Here is a 21,276-nt window from a genome sequence, read left to right as displayed (position 1 = left end):
TGACTCCAACTGCTCCACATGCGAGGCTGCTTTTTATGTTTGACTCTGCCTCTCCTCAACTCTTTCACTTACCCAATCGCCCACTTGCCGCACGTTGTTGCACGTTTGTTGTGGCTGCTGCGCTTCGTTCAATGGCAAATAGTTTCTTCATTTTCTTTTCTCTTTCATATATATACCTACATATATCTTTGATATATGAAATATGGCAGCTGTATATAATGGTCGCTATGGTCGTGTTTGCAATTAGCAAGCGGCAATTAAAGTTGGTCTCTGCCAGCGTAAGGATACATTGAGCCGTTGGCATTGAACAGCCACAGGCATTCTTCGCGATTCTTTATTAATGCCATATTTTTTTTGGAGAGCAGACAATTGCTTTCACCATGCATATATAGTAATTGCAAACAAAAGAAAATGCCAAAATATAATTTTATTTTATTTTTTTTTATATAAAATCTTTATTTGAATTTTATAAAGACAAAGGAAGACACCTAAAAGTTCAAAATACATATGTATTTAAGTAATAAAATTTAATTCAATTATAAAAAATATTTGTAGCACGTCTGACTTTTCTAAACTTAAAATTTATTTTTTTTTGGCTAAATCTACCACCCAACAGCGCATTTTAAATATTTGTAGACCGCCTAAAGAAGTGTCCTGTGAATATTAAGCTGTATATTTTAAACCACACACAACCACATTACGCAAGCGAAATCAACATTATTATATGTTTTGCCCGAAATGACATCCTACACATGGAATTGCTGTTCTCATCAGCGTCAAGCTTTGAGCTTGTTGTGCTAATTCCCAATTTGGCTACCTACTTTTGGGCAAAAACCAAATATTGATTAGCTTCATATATATGTACAAATGTGTACACATATATACATATGTCTATGGGTAATAAATTAGAAGAGCTAATGTTTTTGTCTGACGTCTGTTTTGTCGAAGAACTGCGCCTAATTAATGGCAAACCTTTCAAAGGGCTACACCTTGTTTTTCTACCCATGGATAAACAAAAGTATTTACCACATTTCAGTCATACTATGGCCAAGAACTGCGGCGGTTGGGTCATTAGCATGCGTTAAAATGGCGTTAAATGTGTAACGGAAACACGACGCAAGGACATGCCATATAAATTTCTTTTCGCTTTTTATTTATTTTATTATTATTTTGTTTCTTTTTTTTTTTTTGGGCTTTTTGTGTATTTTTGTTGGTGGTTGGCTGCTTCGTCGCCTCGCATAATAAAAATGTCATAAATATTACTTTCTGCTGCTGCCGCTGCTGTGTTAATTTTTTCTAATTGTCTAAAATTTAGATAATTACATGCCATTAATTATTTACATAATAACAACTTTTTTTCATTTTTCTCGTCTCTTTTATATATTTTGGTGCCGTTTTACAATTTTGTGGTCGACTTGGCCTGCTGCCCAGCCTTTATTTAATACTGTATAGACCAATATATTTCTGGTATATGCGGGGCGTAAAATTAAATTTACATAATTTATGACTTACTCAGCTCAAAATTGTGCGAGTGTGTGAGTGTGTGTGTGTGTGTGTGTGTGTGTGTGTGTATTTGCGGCATGTGTCGTGTTGCATAATTTTAGGCATTTTTGTTTATTGTGGCGTAAAATTTGAATTATGAATAGGAATACACTCAGGCTCACACATACGCACTCACACAGACTCTGCTTATTTTTTCCGTGTTAGGGTTACATTCTGAGGTTATTAGTAATTTATTTGCATATTTTGAGGAGCGGGTTCTGTGGGCGCAGCAGGAGCAGCTGATGGACAGCCATGGGGAGATGGCAACCTGCTGCCGTGAGGCATTCCGCATTGAGACTTGTGTCTTGTGTCTTTTGTGTCAACTTGGCCGGGCACAAAAGTCAGTCAAGTGTCGTTTTCGGAAGACATAAATTTTGAGCCGGGTGGTTTCAGTGGGCGTAAATGTGTGTGTGAGGTCTGCACCACGACAGGTGTCCCACAGTTGAGATCTGGGATGAAGGCAAGTATAATTGAATAGCGGAAAAGGTTTCACATGGATTTAAAACGTCCTACGTGTGTGAGTCACAATGGCAGCCATGCTGAACTCAAATGAAATGAGATTAGATACGATTGTACAGCTGAATAGAATGAGTACTCGTTAATATTACAATAAAGTACTATAAGTGTAAGCTTAAAAGAACCCTTATAATATTGATATAGATAGTAAATAATCCATTAAGCAGCGGATGAAGCAATTACTGATTAAAATATATGCGATAAGAATTGAAATGATAAAAAGTACGACAGGAAACAGAAAAAGTAGAACAACAGATCGGTACAAGCATTTTTCTCTTAACTACTTTAATTCGTACTCTCTCTGGCGATCGCTTATTGCTTATTTTTAAGCAATTTGTTAAAGCTTACTACTTTACTTTGTTAACTGATTTGGGATAAAAGTTAAAGCATAATTTTGGGAGAGTTGATGAATGGAAACTCATTGATTGGTTGCCTAGTCAAAAGCAACGTTTAAAGCATACCTTTTTGCTCACTGAAAAGCGGCTTATGTAATGCTTCAATACAAGATATTTGTTGCATACCAAACGGGCGCACGCAAGAAATGCTTATAAATTACATAAGGCGAAAGCTGGCCAAGAGACAGAGAGATAGAGAGAGATGCTGCTCCTTCAACAAAGCACTCAACTGTGAAAATGTCTGTTAAGGCCAACACACACACACACACGCATACGCAAACACAGGAGCAATCTCCACTCATGTGTGTCCTGTATGGGGCTACCTTGCCTGTCAACAGGATGACAGTTCATATAGTATATATGTATAATGTAGGTATACATACTGAAGCTATAGCTATGCCTTCAACTGTCAATTGAGTTGGCATGTTGGCAGACTCTTGACTTACGTTCAATATGAAATACGCATAAGCATGATAAGCATAAATGTGCACACAGACACAGATACAGATACAGATACACATGCCCATCATACATACTACTGCCTAGTCAGCTGTGGGAAGACGCCTTTCTAATGCCTGGCACGTATTTTAATTGATTTGTGCGCCTAGAAGAAGCAGCTCATTACATGACCAAAGGCGCGTCTACAAATTGAAAAAACTCACAGCATAACAACAACAACAGCAACAACAATGAATTGAAAACAATCCAGTTTCAAGAGCGTTTCAGGCAATGCAAACAAACAAGCAAACAAGGAGACTGAGAGATTGTCAGGCTGACTGGCTGGCCGACAAACAGGCGGCAGGAGCAAAAGGATATTCCTGTATTTGTTCAACGAGTTTGATGTCTGATGATGATGCTCCATTTATTATTAACTTGAAATGATTTCGGGCTGGCCGCGTGTCTAGGTGACGACGCAGCGATTGAATGCACGACTGCATCAACTGGCAACTCTATCTGTATCTGTATCTGTATCAGCATCTATAGATCTGTATCTGTATCTGTGTCTGTGTACACACGTGTGAGCTCAATTGGAAAATCGTGTGCTGCATACGCTGCTGTACAAGTATGTTGTAGTATTTGTAAATAGCAACGGGCACACACATTTCTCAGCGCAATTCGAGTCATGCCAGTGTGTACACACTTTAAGATACATCTGTGCTTTCCGCTGAATACCGATTGCAGATTTCAGTTTGCAAATGCAAATGAGATGCATATACATTTAATGATATTTAATATTCAACTTTTCGATAATATTGAAAAAACACTTTTGCCTGTAGTGATTGCTCTGGACAAAAAAAATGAGATTAAGAGTAAGTGTACAGAGAGTAAAAGAGAGAAAAAATGGAACTGATTTAATATTAAATTTTTTAAATAACTTGATAGTATAAAAGTGTTACATCAAAAATTAAGATCATTAGTATGAAATATAACGAAATTTGTTGGACAAATTCATTACGAACACTTTAATTATAACCCATAATTCGGTTGACGTATTCATTTAACTGCACAGTTGTCTATGCATTTCCTGACATTAAAGTTATCTAATCTGTCTTATCAGCATTTATTTAGATAATCAAATTGATAATATGGTAACGCACATTTTCCCCTCCAGGCTCATGCATAAATTTTGAGTGCTCACATAAAAATACTTTGGCTACGGCCGTTTGTCAGCTTTAGCCACTTGACAGTCGCCCAAGGGCATTGTGAGTTCTTTTTCTCTCCTCCCTCGAGCCTTGCAAATTTATGCGCACATCATCTACCCTCTCTTATCCACGTTCCATTGCCATTTAGCCAACACTGAGTGCAGTCTTCAGAAAGCACCATGCATTGCATGTACCTCTCTTTCTCTCCGCTCTACGCTCTCCACTCTCCACTCGCATATATCAAAGTCGCGCCAAATGAAAAGCGACAGTCGACAGTTCAGAGTTGAGCGAGAGAGTCAAGAATCGTTTGCTGAGTTGACTTGCAATTTATAAATTGCAAAGAAATGGAGAAGGTAGAAGGGGAATGAAACAAAAGGACAACATTTGCTTATATTTTATGCAATATGCCAACCGCGTTTTATTAAGCAAATTACGAGAAATGGGCAAACGAGAACTTGAAGCGAACAACGACGAGCAAATCTCGACACATCCACTTCCTCTCCCACTTCCCACTTCCCTCTTCCCCCTTGCACCCTTAAGACCTACTTATGACCTTGGCAAACAGCCTAACGCGCATTCTCTTCAGCAATTTAGCAAACAGACTCCACTCGAGCCCAGTGGAGTCGAGTCGCGCTGAGACTCACAGCTCTTAACGCACATTTTCATATATAAATTATTAATTTTGTGTGCCCAACCACACGCATAAGCAGCAGGAGCACTACGAGCGCAAGGGGGTGCAGGTGAAGGGGCAGCAAAGTTGAGAGAGACGGCAGTGGCGAGTAAAATGCATTTTGTGCTCCATTAAATAATAAAAGCAAACGTGGCAGATAGCAGCCTTCAGATAGCGGCCATATACGACGAGTATACACAATAAAAATCTTACACGAAGCGCATAAAAATAAAGCAGGGGATACCCAAAAAAAAAAAAAACAAAATAAAGAAAAAGATACAAATACAAAAAAGAAAGAGACTTTGAATCTCAGGTCTCAGACTCGGGCTGCTTATCTAAGGGCCAGAGTCGAAAGCCCCATTGTGATTTTTAAGTTGTGTGTGCGTGTGTGTGTGTGTGTGTAGAGTGTGTGTAGATTGTGTGCTTTTAGGCGAGAGTGCATAAATAAGTAAAGAAATGCCTGTCGCTTAAGATTACATGGCAAATAAGCACAGTGCACAGGACATTTGAATGTTTGAATCTTGCCTACCCGACACTCACTTACTTATTCATAGTCAGGTCTGTGTCTTGGTAGCGCATAAAAATCAGCATAAACAGCAATTGTTATGGGCTGTGAATGGAACACGTTATACATTACACACATAACACGTTGTTTCTTTACTCGCTACAATTTACTCGCTACTCGTTATTCATTTGATTAGCCCAGTCAATGACATAGCTGTCACTCAAAAAGCAAGCTCAAGGAACTAACAGACTTTTATTTAGTTATGAGCTACCCAAATTTGACTCGATACCCTCAGCAGCACTTAACAGATATGCCGCACGACGAGAGGGTTGAGTGTTTAGGGGTTGAGGAGGCAGTTACAAAACACGCACGTGTCCTTGCCAATGACAAGGGAAATTTTACAACTTTCAAGTTTAATTTGCCAGGAGTAGCAATCAAGCAAGAGGTAGGCAGCAAAAAAAAAAAAACAAAACACAAAGAATATTATAACAAAAACAACAACAAGAACACAAGGTTAAGGGTTGCTTTTCTTTCGTTTTTATTTTTTGTTCAGATGTATGTGGGCCAACCCTTTCGACCTAATTGCATGGAAGTTGTTACGCTGCCAGTTAAATGTAAAAATTAAAATGTATATAATTTATATTAAACTGAAACAAAAAACACAAAGAGTCAGATATGTCAGTCTCTCAGTCATTCAGTCAGTCATTCAGTCAGTCACTCAACAGAGAACGTTGCCTGTTTTATGAGGTGTTAAGTGGGCTTAAATTAAAACTCGTGCGAGGAGGAGAGAGTTGAAAGCGCAGGCAAATGTGTTGAAATGTTTGCGTATTTGTTCAAGTTATGGCCAAATACCGACAAAACAGAGGGCAAAGTGTGAGCAGAGGCAAAACACTTAAACGAAGAGCTCCCCCTTGACAAAAAGGAGACCAATTCCGACCCCGAACTGACACTTGACCCCCAACACAAACGTTGTTCTTTCATTAGCGGCAATGGGAAAAAGGAGAAACTTGATTTTTGTTTGCTTTTCGCAATCGCTCCGAGAAGGGTTCATATGTGCTTTATAAATTCGTATTTAATAAACTTTTGGAGAGTGACATTTTAAGTGGTGCTCTTCGTGGGGTAGCTTAGCTCTGAGATGATAGGATTGCATCATGCTGAGTAATGTTATATAAATGAGACAGAACCTGTCTGAGAAACAGGAAATTTAGCAAAGATGTTTTTTTATAAAATCTCAATTACTATACAATTTCCATTGATATCAAAATCATATCATTAAATAGTTCTGAAAATTTCTTAAAAAACAATGTATTAGTAGTGGTTAACATTTAAAATTGCATTTTGTTATTCAATAATCTATTTAAATGTCTACTTCTTGTTTCGCTTTTAATAAACACACATTCTTACATTCTCACTTCTAAAATAATGTAATCTTTCCATCTACAAAGCAATATAATTATTGCGCACGTGGAAGCTTAATACGGTATTTATTTAGGGAATATTTGGAACCCAATAAGCTCATTATCACGCCTGGTCACTCTTAGCTTGACCACTTTGGACCCAACTCATACATTTGATGTCGCTTTCGATATCTCTGACGAGATATCTTACAAAGATAAACTACAATTTGGGTTCACACACCGTTACAGATTGAATTCCCCGAGGAAATTGCTGATGCGAAGCAATTATAGATCCATAAAGTTTAGTATGAAAGTAAGTTCTATTTACATTAGGTTACGACACGTGTTCGTATTTTGAGCAACGACAGGCAATTGCTTATTAAAATAATAATATGGCCAAAAATTAAACATCAGATTGCAACCCTCAGGGGAGGTCTGGGAAGGAACTAACCCCCTAACATTTACATACCTAGAAACAGAGACACAATTACGATTAGGAATCCACCCTGAGCACATGTAGAAACTCTCAGCTGATAATGAAAACATTTGCACAACTTTCCAAGGCATTTAATGAGCGACCAGAAAGGCACGAAGGGATAAAGCAAAGCTCAAGGCTCAAAGCCTTGAAAAACACAGCTAGACAAGTGGAATGGAAATCTGGGGAGTAGTCAAATTTTACGAGCTCATAAAAGCGACGCGTCTTAAAGTTTAAAAACAAAAAAAAAAACAAAAAATAACACACATAGATATAGAGAGACAGAGCGAGAGAGCGATAGAGGGAAAGAGAAAGAGAAAGACAGACAAGCCTAAAAGTATGCTACGCTTTGATCATAAAATAATGTTGCCGTCTCTAAACGCAAGTTTTGTTGTTATACAGGACCCAACTATCGACCCAAAAGGACATCGCATAGCTAAATGAAATCTAAATTAATACAATTTTTGGGTCTTTCGTTGCCATTTATTGACAGCCTGAGTTTTGCCAGATCAAAAGATGTGCGAGGACTTTTGCTTGCAAGGAATTTCACTAGAGATGGTAGATATGTATGTTTTCCCATCGAGAGGGGTGGGAGGAGACTGAGGAATGAGGTATACTAGGAAAATGGACATGTACCAATTTTGTTCATATATGAGTGTACACATTTGTGCCTGTATGAGTGTGTGTTTTGCTTCGGGAAAGCAATAAAATAAATGGCAATGAATGACTGAGCAAATGAATAAATGAGAGAACATTTTTGCTTTGAAATTCAAATTTCAAAAGTTGTCATGACATTGTGTTTATGACAGAGTCGGACAAATTCTGAAAGAGGCAGGGAGATGAAAAGAGTGAGAGAGAGCGAGGGGGAGAGGGAGAAGGAGAAGGAAAGTGGTTTGATACTCCTCTTTTGTTTTTTCGGCTGCATATTTAAAATTGAATATTTGCACGCCTTGAGCATTTGAGATTACAAAGATCTACTTCACTTATGCGCACACAAGCAAACATTTTACCCATATGTCCATCTGTATGCGTGTGTGAGTGTGTGTGTTGGAGTGTGTGTTTGTGGGTGTATGCCTCGTTGTCATTTGCATGCGTTAGTTGCGTTTTGTGCTATTTGCACTGCTCAAAGCCATTTTAAGCGGTTTATTTTTGTGTATGCTCTCTGCACACAAATTTCTCGTAATATTGAATTTAAGTAGCTGTTGGGCACAGCCATTCCATTTAAGGGCATTACTTTCAGCTTTAACACTGTCCACAATTTGTTTTAAGCCTCCAAGCGTACATAAAATAATCCTAAGAAGTATTGCATGAGGATTGTAATTCTTATATGTTGATCTTGCTGATAAATCTACAGTCTCCATAGTGAAAACCTACAAAATTTTGACTTAACTTGGAAATAATTAACAGGTTTTTTTCACCAATAGCATTTCATTTAAAATTTTCAATGCTCTGGAGCTCTATTTAAGTAATTTCCCATCCCATTTCAATTTTTTTTTTTTCATTCTGATTTTTAATTTCAGCTGACGTCGAAAGTCAATTGAAGTTGAAATGAGAATTGAAATGGCTAGCAATTAAAGATGATGACGCCTCTTCTTCTGCACCCAGAGGTTGATTCCGGATGTATTCAGCTTCCTGTTCCTACTCGCCGCAGGCTCAAACACTTTGCATAACATTAAGCAGCAGTGGTTTTTTGTTATTGTTGTGTTTTTTTTATTATTTGGAGGTTTGCCTCTCTGTCTGTCTTTGTGGTCGACCGCAGCGCTATAAAATATGCACCCGGCACTAGGGAAAATTCACAACAAAGTGAAAGCCGACGTTGAAGTATGCAAAATGAGTCGAGGCGCAGAGCAAAGCGCCTAAAAGCATATTTCAATTAAGCTATCACCTTGAATTATTCTCACGAGCGTTCGCCTCCACCTATACACACACACACACACACACATACAAATGTATAGCCTAAAAGCAGGCCACAGTTTTTTTCAAGAGCAGAAGAAGTTTTTCTTAATTTGCATTTAAATGAGGCGCAGAGGCGACTGACGGACGGGCCCTGTATTCGGTTATATCTATACATTTAAATACATATATAAATTCATTTTTTTTTCTGGTTTTCTTTTTTTTTTTTTGGCTGGGATGAAATTTTTATGATTGCGGTGACTGCCAAATTGTCAGTGGTTCATTTTCGGGTGTGTGAGTGTGTTTTCGCCTGGCTGCATAATATGTAAATATTCATTAATTCATATATGTATGTTTGAAAGTGTGTGTGTGTGAGTGTGCACGGGTCAGTGAGCACGCAACAATCAGTTGCCAGTTGATAAGTGTAAGCCAAAAAAAAACAAGAGACAGAATATGGCAAGCAGTTGAAGCTTAAATACACTAACTTAATAACATTATTATTACTTTGAGATAATAATTACATACAAGATGAGCAGAAAAGATTCTCTTAAATATCGTGTCATACAAAACGATTTCGTTCTTTCGATATATTAATAAATAAAATGTTTTAAATATATTAAAAAAATCTAGATAATATAGCAAATACTAACTAAGTTAAACATTTGTTTATAAAGAATTAAAATGTTATTAAGTCGAAGAAGCATGGAGCTTATACCTTACCAAGAACATCATTAAAAGGCAACAATTTAAGGTTTGCTCTTTTGATAATTATGTCAGAGTTGCTTCCATTTCTGTTGCAAATTTTAATTAACAAAATTTTGTGTTAAACATAGCAGACTTTAAGGCCTGAATGACACAGGCATGGCACAGGCAAACTCTTGTGCATGCAAAAAATTACAATTAAAAAGCATGCGAAGCCAGCAGACAGGCAAGCGACAGGCTGCAAGTCTTCTGTCTGTCGGCTATGCAAAAATGCTTACACGCTGCGTTGGCACACGCACACTTGCAAGCACACACATATACACACACACGCACACATGCACACACTCACAGACTCACATGTAGCACGTATGGCTTGTGATACACCCACCGTGGTGGCATCAACTAGCAGGCGCCTCATTCATCGTCATTCCTCATCCGGTTTGTGCCTCTGCTTCGCTTGGCTTGGGCAAAAATTTTTGGCATAAATGCCATAAACAGTTTATTTAGCAACGGAAAATTAACTGCAAAATGTAGCAAGCAACCAGCAACAACAGCAACAAAAAAAAAACAACAATACCTACAACAACAAGGTTGGGGCAGTCAGACGACTGATGATGCTACCCAAGGCAGCAATTGCTATAGCCCCCAAAAAGAGGAAAAAGAACAGAACAGAACAGAACTGAACTGAACTCAACTCGACTCGACTCGACGCTTTATGACGTTTTACTTCATGTGCAGCTTCATAATTAAGTGGCTCCTAAGGGGGGTTTTGGGTGCGGAGAGGGTGGTTCAATTCTTCCCACACAACTAGCTCAAGTTGCCGTTTGTTGTTGTTTTAGTTATTGTAACTGTTGTCTCCTGCACTCGGGGGAGCTTTTAGTTTTCAGCCACGTGAGAAGCATCATCGCTTTTAGGTTTGGCTCTTGGCCATAAAAACGAGCCCCAAACGAGGTCAACTGAGGGCACTAAAATGCAGTGGACACACGTTCACACGCATAAACCTACATAGGTAAAATATACACAATATATACATAGCTGGGCAGTTTCGGATATATTTATAGATACATTTAAAGACGAACATAAAAGTGTTAGCAGCTCGTTTACTGTACTTACTAATTTGATGACTGGTGGTATTAATGGATGATGGCAACTTACCTGAAAGATAACATGAAAGAAACAAGAGATGAGACAGAGTAAGAGAGAGTAAGAGAGAGTAAAAGAGAGAGCATTAATATTAAATGTCTATGGAATGAACAGAAATTGAAGTAATTGGATTATGTTATTAGCCAAGTCATTAAGGGGAATGCCTAATTATAGAAAAAATGGAATTATAATTAAAATTGAAGTTAACTTAGCTTAATATTCAGATTATTGCAGTTTTTATTAATTTATTGCAATTAAAATTTTTAATGCTTTCTTGATTTAAATATCGTAGAAATTGAGTCCTTATTAGGACTTAAACCTTTGCGTTTATTGGCTTAATTTCCCTTAAAATATTCTTAAATTCCTACATGCTGTCCTCTCTCAAGTTCCAGCTTAAAGTCACACCTTACAGCCGTATAGACTTTAAAAAAATTGATTTAGTTCCCAATCACACGAGCAAGTAAACTAGCAAAGGAAAGAGATAGATAGAAAACCAAAGAAAAAAAAAAAGAGAGAATGTCATAAAAATTCTATTTTCGTATAAAATTTCGAAAGTAATCTAATAAATATTGATTTTCATTCGTCATTGGCAACGTCAACGGCGGCGACGACGACAACAACATCATCATCAATAGCTGCGGCAATAGCAACAACAACAACAACAACATCAACCAGGAGCAACAGAGCAGCATGAGCTGGAGCAGAAGTGGAAGCAGCAGCTCTGAGAAGGGTGCGTTGTGTAACCCTACACGTGCATACACAGTGATATAAGGAGCCAGGACACGACACGACAGGCCAGAGGACAGAGGACGATGGACGGTGGACGATGGACAGAACGGGGGCAGGTCACTGGAGAGACAGGCGTAGTCAATAGTCGTTATTTGATATAGTCGAAACCAACAAGCAACCCATGATGAAACGTGCCTGGGCGGCTGACCAGTGCGACCACACGCAAAGGCCAACGGAGAGTGGGGAGAGGCAAGTGGAGAGTGGCAAGTGGCAAGTGGGGAGAGTTACCCAAACCGAGCGATCACAAACGCTGCAAGGGATGAAATCATGCGCGCAACTCGTTTTTCGGACTTTCCAACGGACGCCACACACACACACACACCCATACACCCACATACCCGTACACCCATACATTCTACCGCACACATACACAGTTCATTCAATCATTCAAATGTCCTTTGAACTATAAAAATACATGACACTAATAAAGAAAACGAACAAATGACACGACACTCGCTACGTTCCCGGACTAAGACCCGGACCCGGACTCGGTCACGATAAGCGGAAGAAGTAAAAGACGTTGCGGGACGCCAGCGAGGTTCTACAACCTTTAAAAAATTGCTATTTAGAGCAATTTATAAGCATACTTTGAGGCGCCTTCCCCCATACCCTAACTCGACATTTGACATTTACGAGTGCGCCGCAGCGGAGACAGCAAACAGTGGCAAGGGGAAGGAGAAGGAGAAGGAGAAGGAGAAGGAAGAACGATAGTAAAGGAAGCAACGGAGCAGTTTCGAGTAGAGAGATCCTCGAACCACATAAATTTCTGGTGAGCTTCCAAACGGTTTTCTGTAGCTATTTATTGCATTTTTATGTAAAATGCGCCGTGCGGTATGCTATACTTTTTTTTATACTTACAAGGGCGACATTCCTGCAAAGTTGTTTACGAGCCAAAGAGCGTAATACGTCGTACGAAATACGTAATACGTAAATCGAAAATGCCGCCCACGTAATGACCAAATTTACGCAATTAAAGACATTTTTGGGATATATTTAATGGCATACTTTACGGCCAGATTGTCTGTCTGACGGTACAGGTAGCTTCAAATATAAGGCAAATAAAGAAATATTGCTCAAGTTGTTTATCAATTGTGATATCAATTGAATAAAATGTTTGTTAAAGCGAAGAAATAAAATACAAAATTGTTAGCAAGTCGCTTTAACTAATATCAAATTCATTTCTTTTATAAAAATTTCATAAGCCAAATGCTTTGCACATTTTCAAAAAAAAAATTCATTGCATAGCCAATGGGAGGTAAGTGTGTGTGTGTGTGTGAGTTTGTATTCTTGCGTGTGTGGATATGTATGTGTGTGACAGCACCTAAAGCTATTGCCATTTCTGGGAAAGCATTTTTATGCATTCGCATTCATTTTCACATATTGTATTGTGTATTGCATAGTTTCTCGGTTTAATATGATTTATCAGCGCATCTGCCGAGCTCTGCACATTTTTATGACCATATGCTGTTGTATCCCCAGTCCACAATCAGCACACTCCACTCTCCACAATCGACAAACCACAACAACACGGTACACAAATCAAAACAGCGCACAGCGCCTAAAAAGCTGCTAAAGCTAAACAACACGGGGCAATAAACTACATCGAAGGCTGGACTCTATGGGTCTCGGTCTGAGTCTGAGTCTGGGGCTGGGTCTGGCTTTGCTTATGGTTTCTGGGCCTGGCCCATGTAATCTCTGTTGACCATAAAGATTTATAGACTATTGTGTGTCGTTCTCAGCGTCGACGTCGTCGCGGTAGCCTCAGCAATGAAAAGGAAACTTTTTGCAATTTAGCGCCAAACTTTATGCAATAATTTATATATATTGGTAACTCGCGCGCCTTGCTCTATAAAAATAAGTAAAAAAAAAAAAACGCAATGCCGTCGACCTACACAAAAGCCAAAATAAATAATAGACGAAACAACAACAGCCAGACATAACTGTAACGCGTATAGAAAATAAGCGGAAAACAAGAAAATCAAAAAAAAAACTGGAGTATGACGAATTGGAAATGCCCTTTAAAAGCATATATTAAAGAAACTTTCCTTAAAAATGCTGTTATTTGGAGAAGATCTTAAAATCTGTAATATTATGACATTCGAAAACGAATCCTAAAAATATTATTGCTACTAAAAATCTGCCGATAAAAATGGGTAAGTTTCTCAAAAAATTAAACAGAGTTTTTTGAGGTTACATTTGGTTTTATTTAGAATTTTGATTGAAAACTGTAACTAAATGAGTTAACTAATTACACATCAAATTGCGCAATTGCTGTTACAATCTGAGCCAAATCTTGCTGAATTTTAATGGATCCCCTGTAAACGTATGTAAGAAAAAAGAAAATGAAAATGTTTCAAACCATGCGACGATTCCGGTGCGATAAAAAATTAAAAAGTTGCTCCTTCGATATACCTAAGCGGTGCAAATGGGAGAGAGAAAAACAAGAGCGGAACTTGCACGCGAACGCGCCAAGTGTAAAAGAAAAACTTTTCAATGAGTTTTTCCTGTCGGTGGCGGCAACGGCGACGGCGACGACGGCGGCTTCGGTTATGAGCCTTCAACATGCCCACAAACCCCTTGTGTTATTGTTGTTTGCGTTTTAAATAGACTCAAGTGTTGTTATTTTTGTTATTGTTGTTGTTATTGTTGTTGCTGCTGCCGGTTGCAGGCATTGTCTGAAGTGCGTTTCGTTTTGCTACTTTTGCCTCATTGTTGTGGCCCTTGTTGCTCCTGGATTGGATGCTGCAAGGGGGTCGGCGCGGCGTTGCAAAATCAATCGATAGTTAATGGAAAATCGTTATTAATGAAAAGTTTCTCGCCCATTCAGACCGCGCCCCGCCACCGCCAGCAATCGAGCGTGCACTGAGCCTTGCCAAAATGCCTGATAAAGTGCAGAGCGTAATAAAAAAAAAAAAGAAATAGCTGTAAGGAAAAAAAATTGAAAGCGCTACATTTAAGTAGCAAACTTCCCGGGCATATTTTTATTTTTATTTTTTTTTGGCGTTGGTTCGTAATTTCATTTGAGTGCGAAAAGTTGCACGCAGGAACAAAGCGAGAGGCGAAAACACTTTTTTGTTGCATATTTCGCGGCGCATAAATATTTTATGCATGCAGGCAACAAAAGCGTCATCAAAACACCAACACACACAATGGCATAAGAAGACTTTGGCCCAGAGTTTTGTCTCTTTCATTGTCTGACTGTCTGACTGTTTGTCTGTTTATGTTGACTGCTTTCAGGCGCATTTGCACCTCTACAATAAGCAAAAGTTTTGGGCCAATTTATAATACCAGGCTCCGCTTTTTTGCATTGTCGCGTCGTGCCCTGATTGAGGGGTTTTAAAAGTTTCAGTTCAATAGAGACAACAAAAGTTTAATGACAGTTTAAGTTGTTTGATAGCAAACGACGCCTCAAGTTATGCAGCATTTTAAATGGTAAACACAGTAAGAAGTTACTACAGAACATTTGCAGTTTGTTCTGCAAAGCGTTCTCAACTGAAAGGAAGTTTTTTATATTAGAAATCTAATTTTGTATATTCTAAAAAAATGTGTTGTGTTAGCTTTTGAACGAAAAATTGAAATGTCATTAGAGATTATAAAATGATCATTTTTTTTTAATTCTGAGATATATAATTTGATTATAAATTTGCTTTGAATAACATTTTCAGCTAAAAACATCATTATTAATCCTTTTCAAGATGTCATGTTGCGTTTTGTAATTAATTTTCATCAAAATTTGTGTAGCAAAAAAATATTTGGACTGGATTCCATTCGTTGTAAAACCTTTTAATCAATTTTGGTGCCATTTAGAATTGTAAGGGAAATGTAGCTGAATGAGATTTAAGTGCTCACATGTGATAAATGCATTACTTGCTCGTAAAAGGCTCGAGGCTATGCAATTTTAGTTTAGATTCCAGAAATGTTTATAGTTGGGTCACGCAGCTTTTTATGACCTTTGCCAAAATGCCATAAATAAACACACGCAAACAGGCCAAAAGCATCAAATGTTAAACTTTTAACGTTTTTGTAATCACATCAAAACAAGGAGCTTGCCCCCAAAATGCGGTGCATACTTTTCGGCTGATGCGGATGCGGATGCGGATGCTGATGCTGATTTATTGCAACAACAAAGTTTATCATGCATATTTTATGCGTGTAAATGTTGCCGTCATAAAATGTCTTAAAGACTCAACCGTCCCACATGTACATATGTATATGGGAGACTTCATCCTTACCCATTCTCTACCCACTCCAGGTTACAAAATCCCCTCCGTTTGCTTGACGCATGTGCGTGGTCGAAATCGTGGCCGGCTTTTTATGCGTACGAGTTGTAATGGCTGCCAATAAAGCAGGCATTCAATGCAGCAAATTGGCATTTTATTAGCGCCCCCAGGAAGTGTGTGCTCTTCATCCCGAACTAATTTGCGCGCGCATCCTCACGTTGGGCGCCATACTCGTATTCGCGTATGTCATAATAAAAATGAGCGTTGAAAACTTTTAACAAACGGCAAAATACCAGTCAAAGGCAACCACATAACCAACACGACACGACACGACACAACACGACACGACACTTCGCATCGATCGATACATTTAGCTAAAAGGATGTCGTCCCAAGTTGAATTCCTCGTCGTCCTCAGCGCTGAGGGTTGAGGGTTGAGTTGGCCTCCGTTTTGAGGTCGTCGCCATGCCGCTTCCCGTTTCTAGTGTCCCGCGTCCGCTTTCGCGTCACATCTAAGGCATAACTCAAAGTTTACTCAAGTTACTTGCGCCCAACGACAAGACACAAAACTTTGTACTTTACATCATTAAAAAGTTTCATTCTTTCTTTGCGTTCTCTCAACGCTTTCTGCTCTGCTTTTGCTTTTACTTCAGCTTCAGCTTCAGCTTCTGGTTGTGCTTGTGCTTGTGCCGGTTCCCTTTCTTTCTTTCATTCTTTCTAACAACTTTCAATCTAAGTACATCTATAGACTGGGTTAAGCACTGACTGCAACTTTCCTTGGGGTTCAGCTTAGCAATTGACAGTTCGCCATCAATCCGGCTAAAGGGCAAAGAATTGCTTAATTTGTGCGTTTTGTAGCAATTAAATATAAAGTATTTCAAAGATATCTTTTCAACTTTTCAACAATACATTCAACTAATTTTATTTATTATGTGAATTAAGTTCAACAAGTTGATTAATTCACAGGTAAATTTATGACAGGTAGATTTATGGCAATAAATGTCAGGTCCCCATTTTGGTATAAGAAAAATTTGTATATAGTATGACATACTGAAGGATTAATGTCAAGTATATATTGGAGCATTATTAATTGGTAAGCTTCGTTAGTTACCCGGGATTCAATAAGTTATTCATCATCCTCTACTACACATAATTATTAAACCATTTGCCAAATTTTAAAAAATATTTCAAGTATGTGTGAAATCACAACAACAAGAATATGCAACAAAATGTAGCATACACTTTTAGGTGCTGCTGTCATCGTGCTAAAATCGTGTAATAAACGTGCGCATAATAGAAAATCCAACAAGGAGTGAACAAGCAAGGAAGAGGGATGAGAATAGGGATCAGGACAAGGACAAGGAGAAAGGTAGGTGGGGTAAGCAAAGGGTTGTGGATGCCAGACACCCGCAGCAACTAGCACAAATAAATAGTTGCAATGCTCCAGTTGCTCAGCGCCTCGTTCTGGTTGGTTGTCCTGCCGGCGCCGGCTGCTCGTCGTCCTGCCACCGCCACCGCCGTCGCCGCCGCAGCAGTCGCTGCTAGAGCAGCTGCTAGTGGTGGTGCTGGTGGTGCCTCCAGTGCCCATGCGCATGGAAAATAGTTACACAAACTTGCACAAAAAAAAAACCCCAAACTAAAGGAAGGGAAGGCGGCTTCAAAATGAAAAATAAAATAAAATCACAAAAATTGTAAAGGGAGTTGCAAGCCGACTCGTCGGCCGACAACGATGACGATGACGATGACGATGACGAGGACGAGGACGAGTACTAGGACTAGGACAACAACGATGAGGCTAAGAAGGAGTCTAGGAGGAGGAGGAGGAGCCAGTGAATGTGAATGAATTGTGCATTGTCCCAGTGCAACAGTGAGCTAGGATTTGCATGCAACTTGCTGCAAGCTGGACATTCACATGTGATTCCCGCTGCTACCCCCCTCCTTCAGTGGCAGTTATTAAGCACTTTTTCTACACTTCTACTCTATGAATTACTTGGTGCCTCCAGTGTCACACGGCACGCAACGTTGAGCACAAGTCGGCGTATTAGTGACGATTTAGCGGCAACATAGTAGTGTTGGGGCAGGGGCAGGGGCAGGGGAAGTATGTTGCAAGAGGCGACAGTGCGTGTGCGTGTAGCGTTAAATTAAGGCAGTTGAGCTTTTGCAGTGATTGCAACACTGCACACAATGCAGCATGAGGTGAACAATGTGAGAGACGCAAATTGAAAAAGGGCATGCAATTGTGAATGGAATCTGAATAGAAAATCAAGTGATTGAAATTGAGTTTAAGCTAAGAAGAGATTCATTTGATGATGCAACGCAGTTTTCAAATATAAATCTACAATTTTTATTTATTATTTACTTGTTCTTCTCATTTTCTAGTTCTTTAAAAATCAATAGATGTGAATCTCTACCAGATGTCATACTCTTAACCTCCCTATGATCTATCTAGCTATCTAGCTATCTAGCTATCTGCTCATATGCAGAAATCATTGAACAAGTTTACGGCCATACAAAGTGCATATCCGAATAGTTTCCTCCCTCAAATGTAGTCTTACTCCTGCCAAACATGAAAAAGGAAAACTTTAAATAACTTAGAAATACTGCTAAGCTATCGTTACCACCCGTCGTCCCTGCTCCCTGCTCCCTGGTTCCTATCAAGTTGCCCCTTCTTTTGCAGTTGCAACAACTTCAGCTACATTAGATGCTGCCACTTCAATGCGCATTCGAGTTTTTGAGTTGCATTTTTCTATTTTCGGTGCAAAAATACAAAAGCACGAAACGGATCTCTTTCCCTCCCCTTGCCTCCTTCCATTTTCCTTCTACACTGCAGTAGCTGCTGCCTTTCAGCATTTGCTTTCTATTTTCAATAGACGTCGTCGTCAGTTGCCAGTTGTTGCTAATGTTGCTGTTGTTGTTGCTGTTGCTGTTATGTTGCTGCTCGCCCGCCGACAAACAATAAAAATGATGCGTTGTATTGCGCGCTGTTGCTGTCCACACTCCTCACCTCACACCCCATGGTAGACGGCACAGCCTCCTCTGTTTGGACATATGCTATGTGCCGTGGCACGGCCAGCAGGCAGGCAGCTCGCATATGTTGCAAGTTGCAACATTCGCCGTGGTTCTGTGCCATGACGTTGCCCCGGCCGCCCAAATCGCCCATTGATATTGATGGAAACGACGTCCAGTTACAGTTCGTTGGCTTTTCCAGCATTTTTCAAGGGAAAAACAGCCAAAGTGCAACAACAACAACAACAGCAGCAACAACAGCAGCAACATCAGCTGAGACTGGGAAATAAAAACTGAGGGGAGATTGGATACTGCGAACTGATGCTGAAATTTGCCAACTGACAGTCCAGAGTGTGTGCTGTGGTGTAGTGTAGTGTAGTGTGTTGCAATGTTGCATGGAGTGGGGCAGGCAGGGGCAGGTGGTTGCAGTTGTCACTAGTGCGATATGCAAATGCCATACATTTTGTCAAAGCATAAAGATGATGTCGGAGAGTGTATAAAAAATACATGACGCATGTATCTTGCTGTTGCAGTTGCAGATACAATTCGACATAGACACACAAATACATATGCATCATTCATATCTGTGTAACGATAGTCGAAAGACCGAATAGTTAAAGATTGCAGATTTTGGCAAGCTTACATATAAACAACAAGGAGAATATTCAATCTATCATAGAAGAGAACTAAAAGCATTGCTAAAGAGCTGCCAAATGTGGAATATTATAAAGAAAGTCCATTTAATATATGATTAAAGTTGATTATTGATAGATATTTAAATTAAAAATTTAATATTAATAAATTTAAACAAAAAAAAATAATCATTCTTTAATTCAAACATAAAATATAAGATCTTGGAATTAATTTTTTTTTTTAGATAAGGTATTTAGGTATTAAAATTACAAAATTTTCTTACAAAAAATTATTGATTACTCTTGACATAAATGTAAAGTTCTTAAAATTTCTCCTTTCTTCCTTCCTTTTTACACTTTTCGAACACCCAGCTGCTCCTTACGTATTGTGTCCCCTTGTTGTCACACGCATTCAACCTGAATTAATAGAACTTGAAGTACTTGAAAGCCAAATTAAGCTAACGACACTATCAACAAACCAACAACTCCAATTTGGTACAATATTGTGCCAAGCGTGGCACTTCACTGCCTAATAAGTCACAATTAAATGTACATAAAGTATAACACCTTGTAGCATTTGCATGTGACTAAAAACCGAACCACCCTAATAGAGCACCATTTTTATTCACTATGCGAACCTCTTGCTTCAACAACAACAACAATAACAACAACAACAAAACCGGGAACTATAACAAAGTTTAGCACGCAAGCCTTTAAAAAGGGAATGCCAACAACAACAACAACAACAACTCACTTTTCGTCAAGTGCAAGAATAACAACAACAAAGGCAACAACAATACAAATATTGGCGCCACTCATAAAACACCTGCGTTGCCTGAGCAGAGAGAGAGAGAGAGAGATAGAGAGGTTGATTGGAAGAGTGAGAGGTGTGCAATTTCTGTCAGTCTGACATTTTCAATGGCATTTGGCTTTGTTTGTTTTGGCGCGTTTTTCTTAGATTTTGCGTATCTCCCCTCGCAGTCTCTGTCGTGCTATTGCTCGCACTGCCTCTTCTTCAGCTCTCCCGCTTTCCCACTCTCTTCACTCTTCTGCATTTCAATTAAATGCTTTTCGGGGTTTCACCCAACTTCCCTTACCTCTCTCTCGCTCACCCCCTTTTTCTTTGCATGCGTGCGTTTCAAGTGCTTTTTCTGTTGCTTTCTGGCTGCTTCCTGTCGTAAATAAAATGAATTTCGCTTTTGGCAACCCCAACAACAGCAACAATTTCCCACACACATTACATTGGCAACCTTAATGAATACGACATTATTTTTTATGAGCTGTCAAACACTATTTTCCATACACTTTGTTGTCGTCGTTCTCATCATCATGTTCTCTTCGTTGCTCGCCCTCGTCCTTTGACTTTTTCTTGCACTCGTTTGTTCAAGTTCGTCGCTATTCAAGTTTCCTTTTACCATTTTATTTATCGCCCCCTTTGCCGAGTTTTTCACGTCGCATTTTGTGCGTGTGCGGACGTGTATGTGTGTGTGTGTATGTGTGTGTGTGTGTGTGTGGTTATTGTTATTATTTATATTATTTTTGATAAATGTTTTTGGGAAATTTGTATTTTATTGGTTGTTTATCGACAATTAGCGGTTTGTTTGGTCATTTCGCCGGAACTACCTAATCAATTATAATATCAGTCAAAGACTGAACTTAACTGAGTTTCTTACTTAAAATTAGTTAAGCAAAAAGGCAAAGCAATAGAATACATAATATCAATTAATAAGACTTTTAAGAACAAAATGA

The 21,276-nt window shown here is 39.0% G+C and overlaps 1 protein-coding gene across 6 annotated transcripts in view; it reads right to left on the bottom strand.

Annotated features, from left to right (window-relative positions):
- The window catches only part of LOC117789091 (CUGBP Elav-like family member 4), a 155,593-nt gene that overhangs the window by 125,608 nt on the left and 8,709 nt on the right, over positions 1-21,276 (bottom strand). The window contains exon 3 of one of the 6 annotated variants that reach the window (XM_034628129.1): positions 10,852-10,893. The exons of the other annotated variants lie outside the window; for them this stretch is intronic. Coding sequence (XP_034484020.1) covers positions 10,852-10,893 — 42 coding nt within the window. The remainder of the gene's footprint in view (positions 1-10,851; positions 10,894-21,276) is intronic. 6 annotated transcript variants of the gene reach the window in all.

This window comes from Drosophila innubila (assembly GCF_004354385.1).
Source record: "Drosophila innubila isolate TH190305 chromosome 3L unlocalized genomic scaffold, UK_Dinn_1.0 0_D_3L, whole genome shotgun sequence".
NCBI classification, from domain to species: Eukaryota; Metazoa; Arthropoda; class Insecta; order Diptera; family Drosophilidae; genus Drosophila; species Drosophila innubila.
Note: the sequence above shows the minus strand (reverse complement) of the source record. Positions and strands in the feature narration are given on the sequence as shown.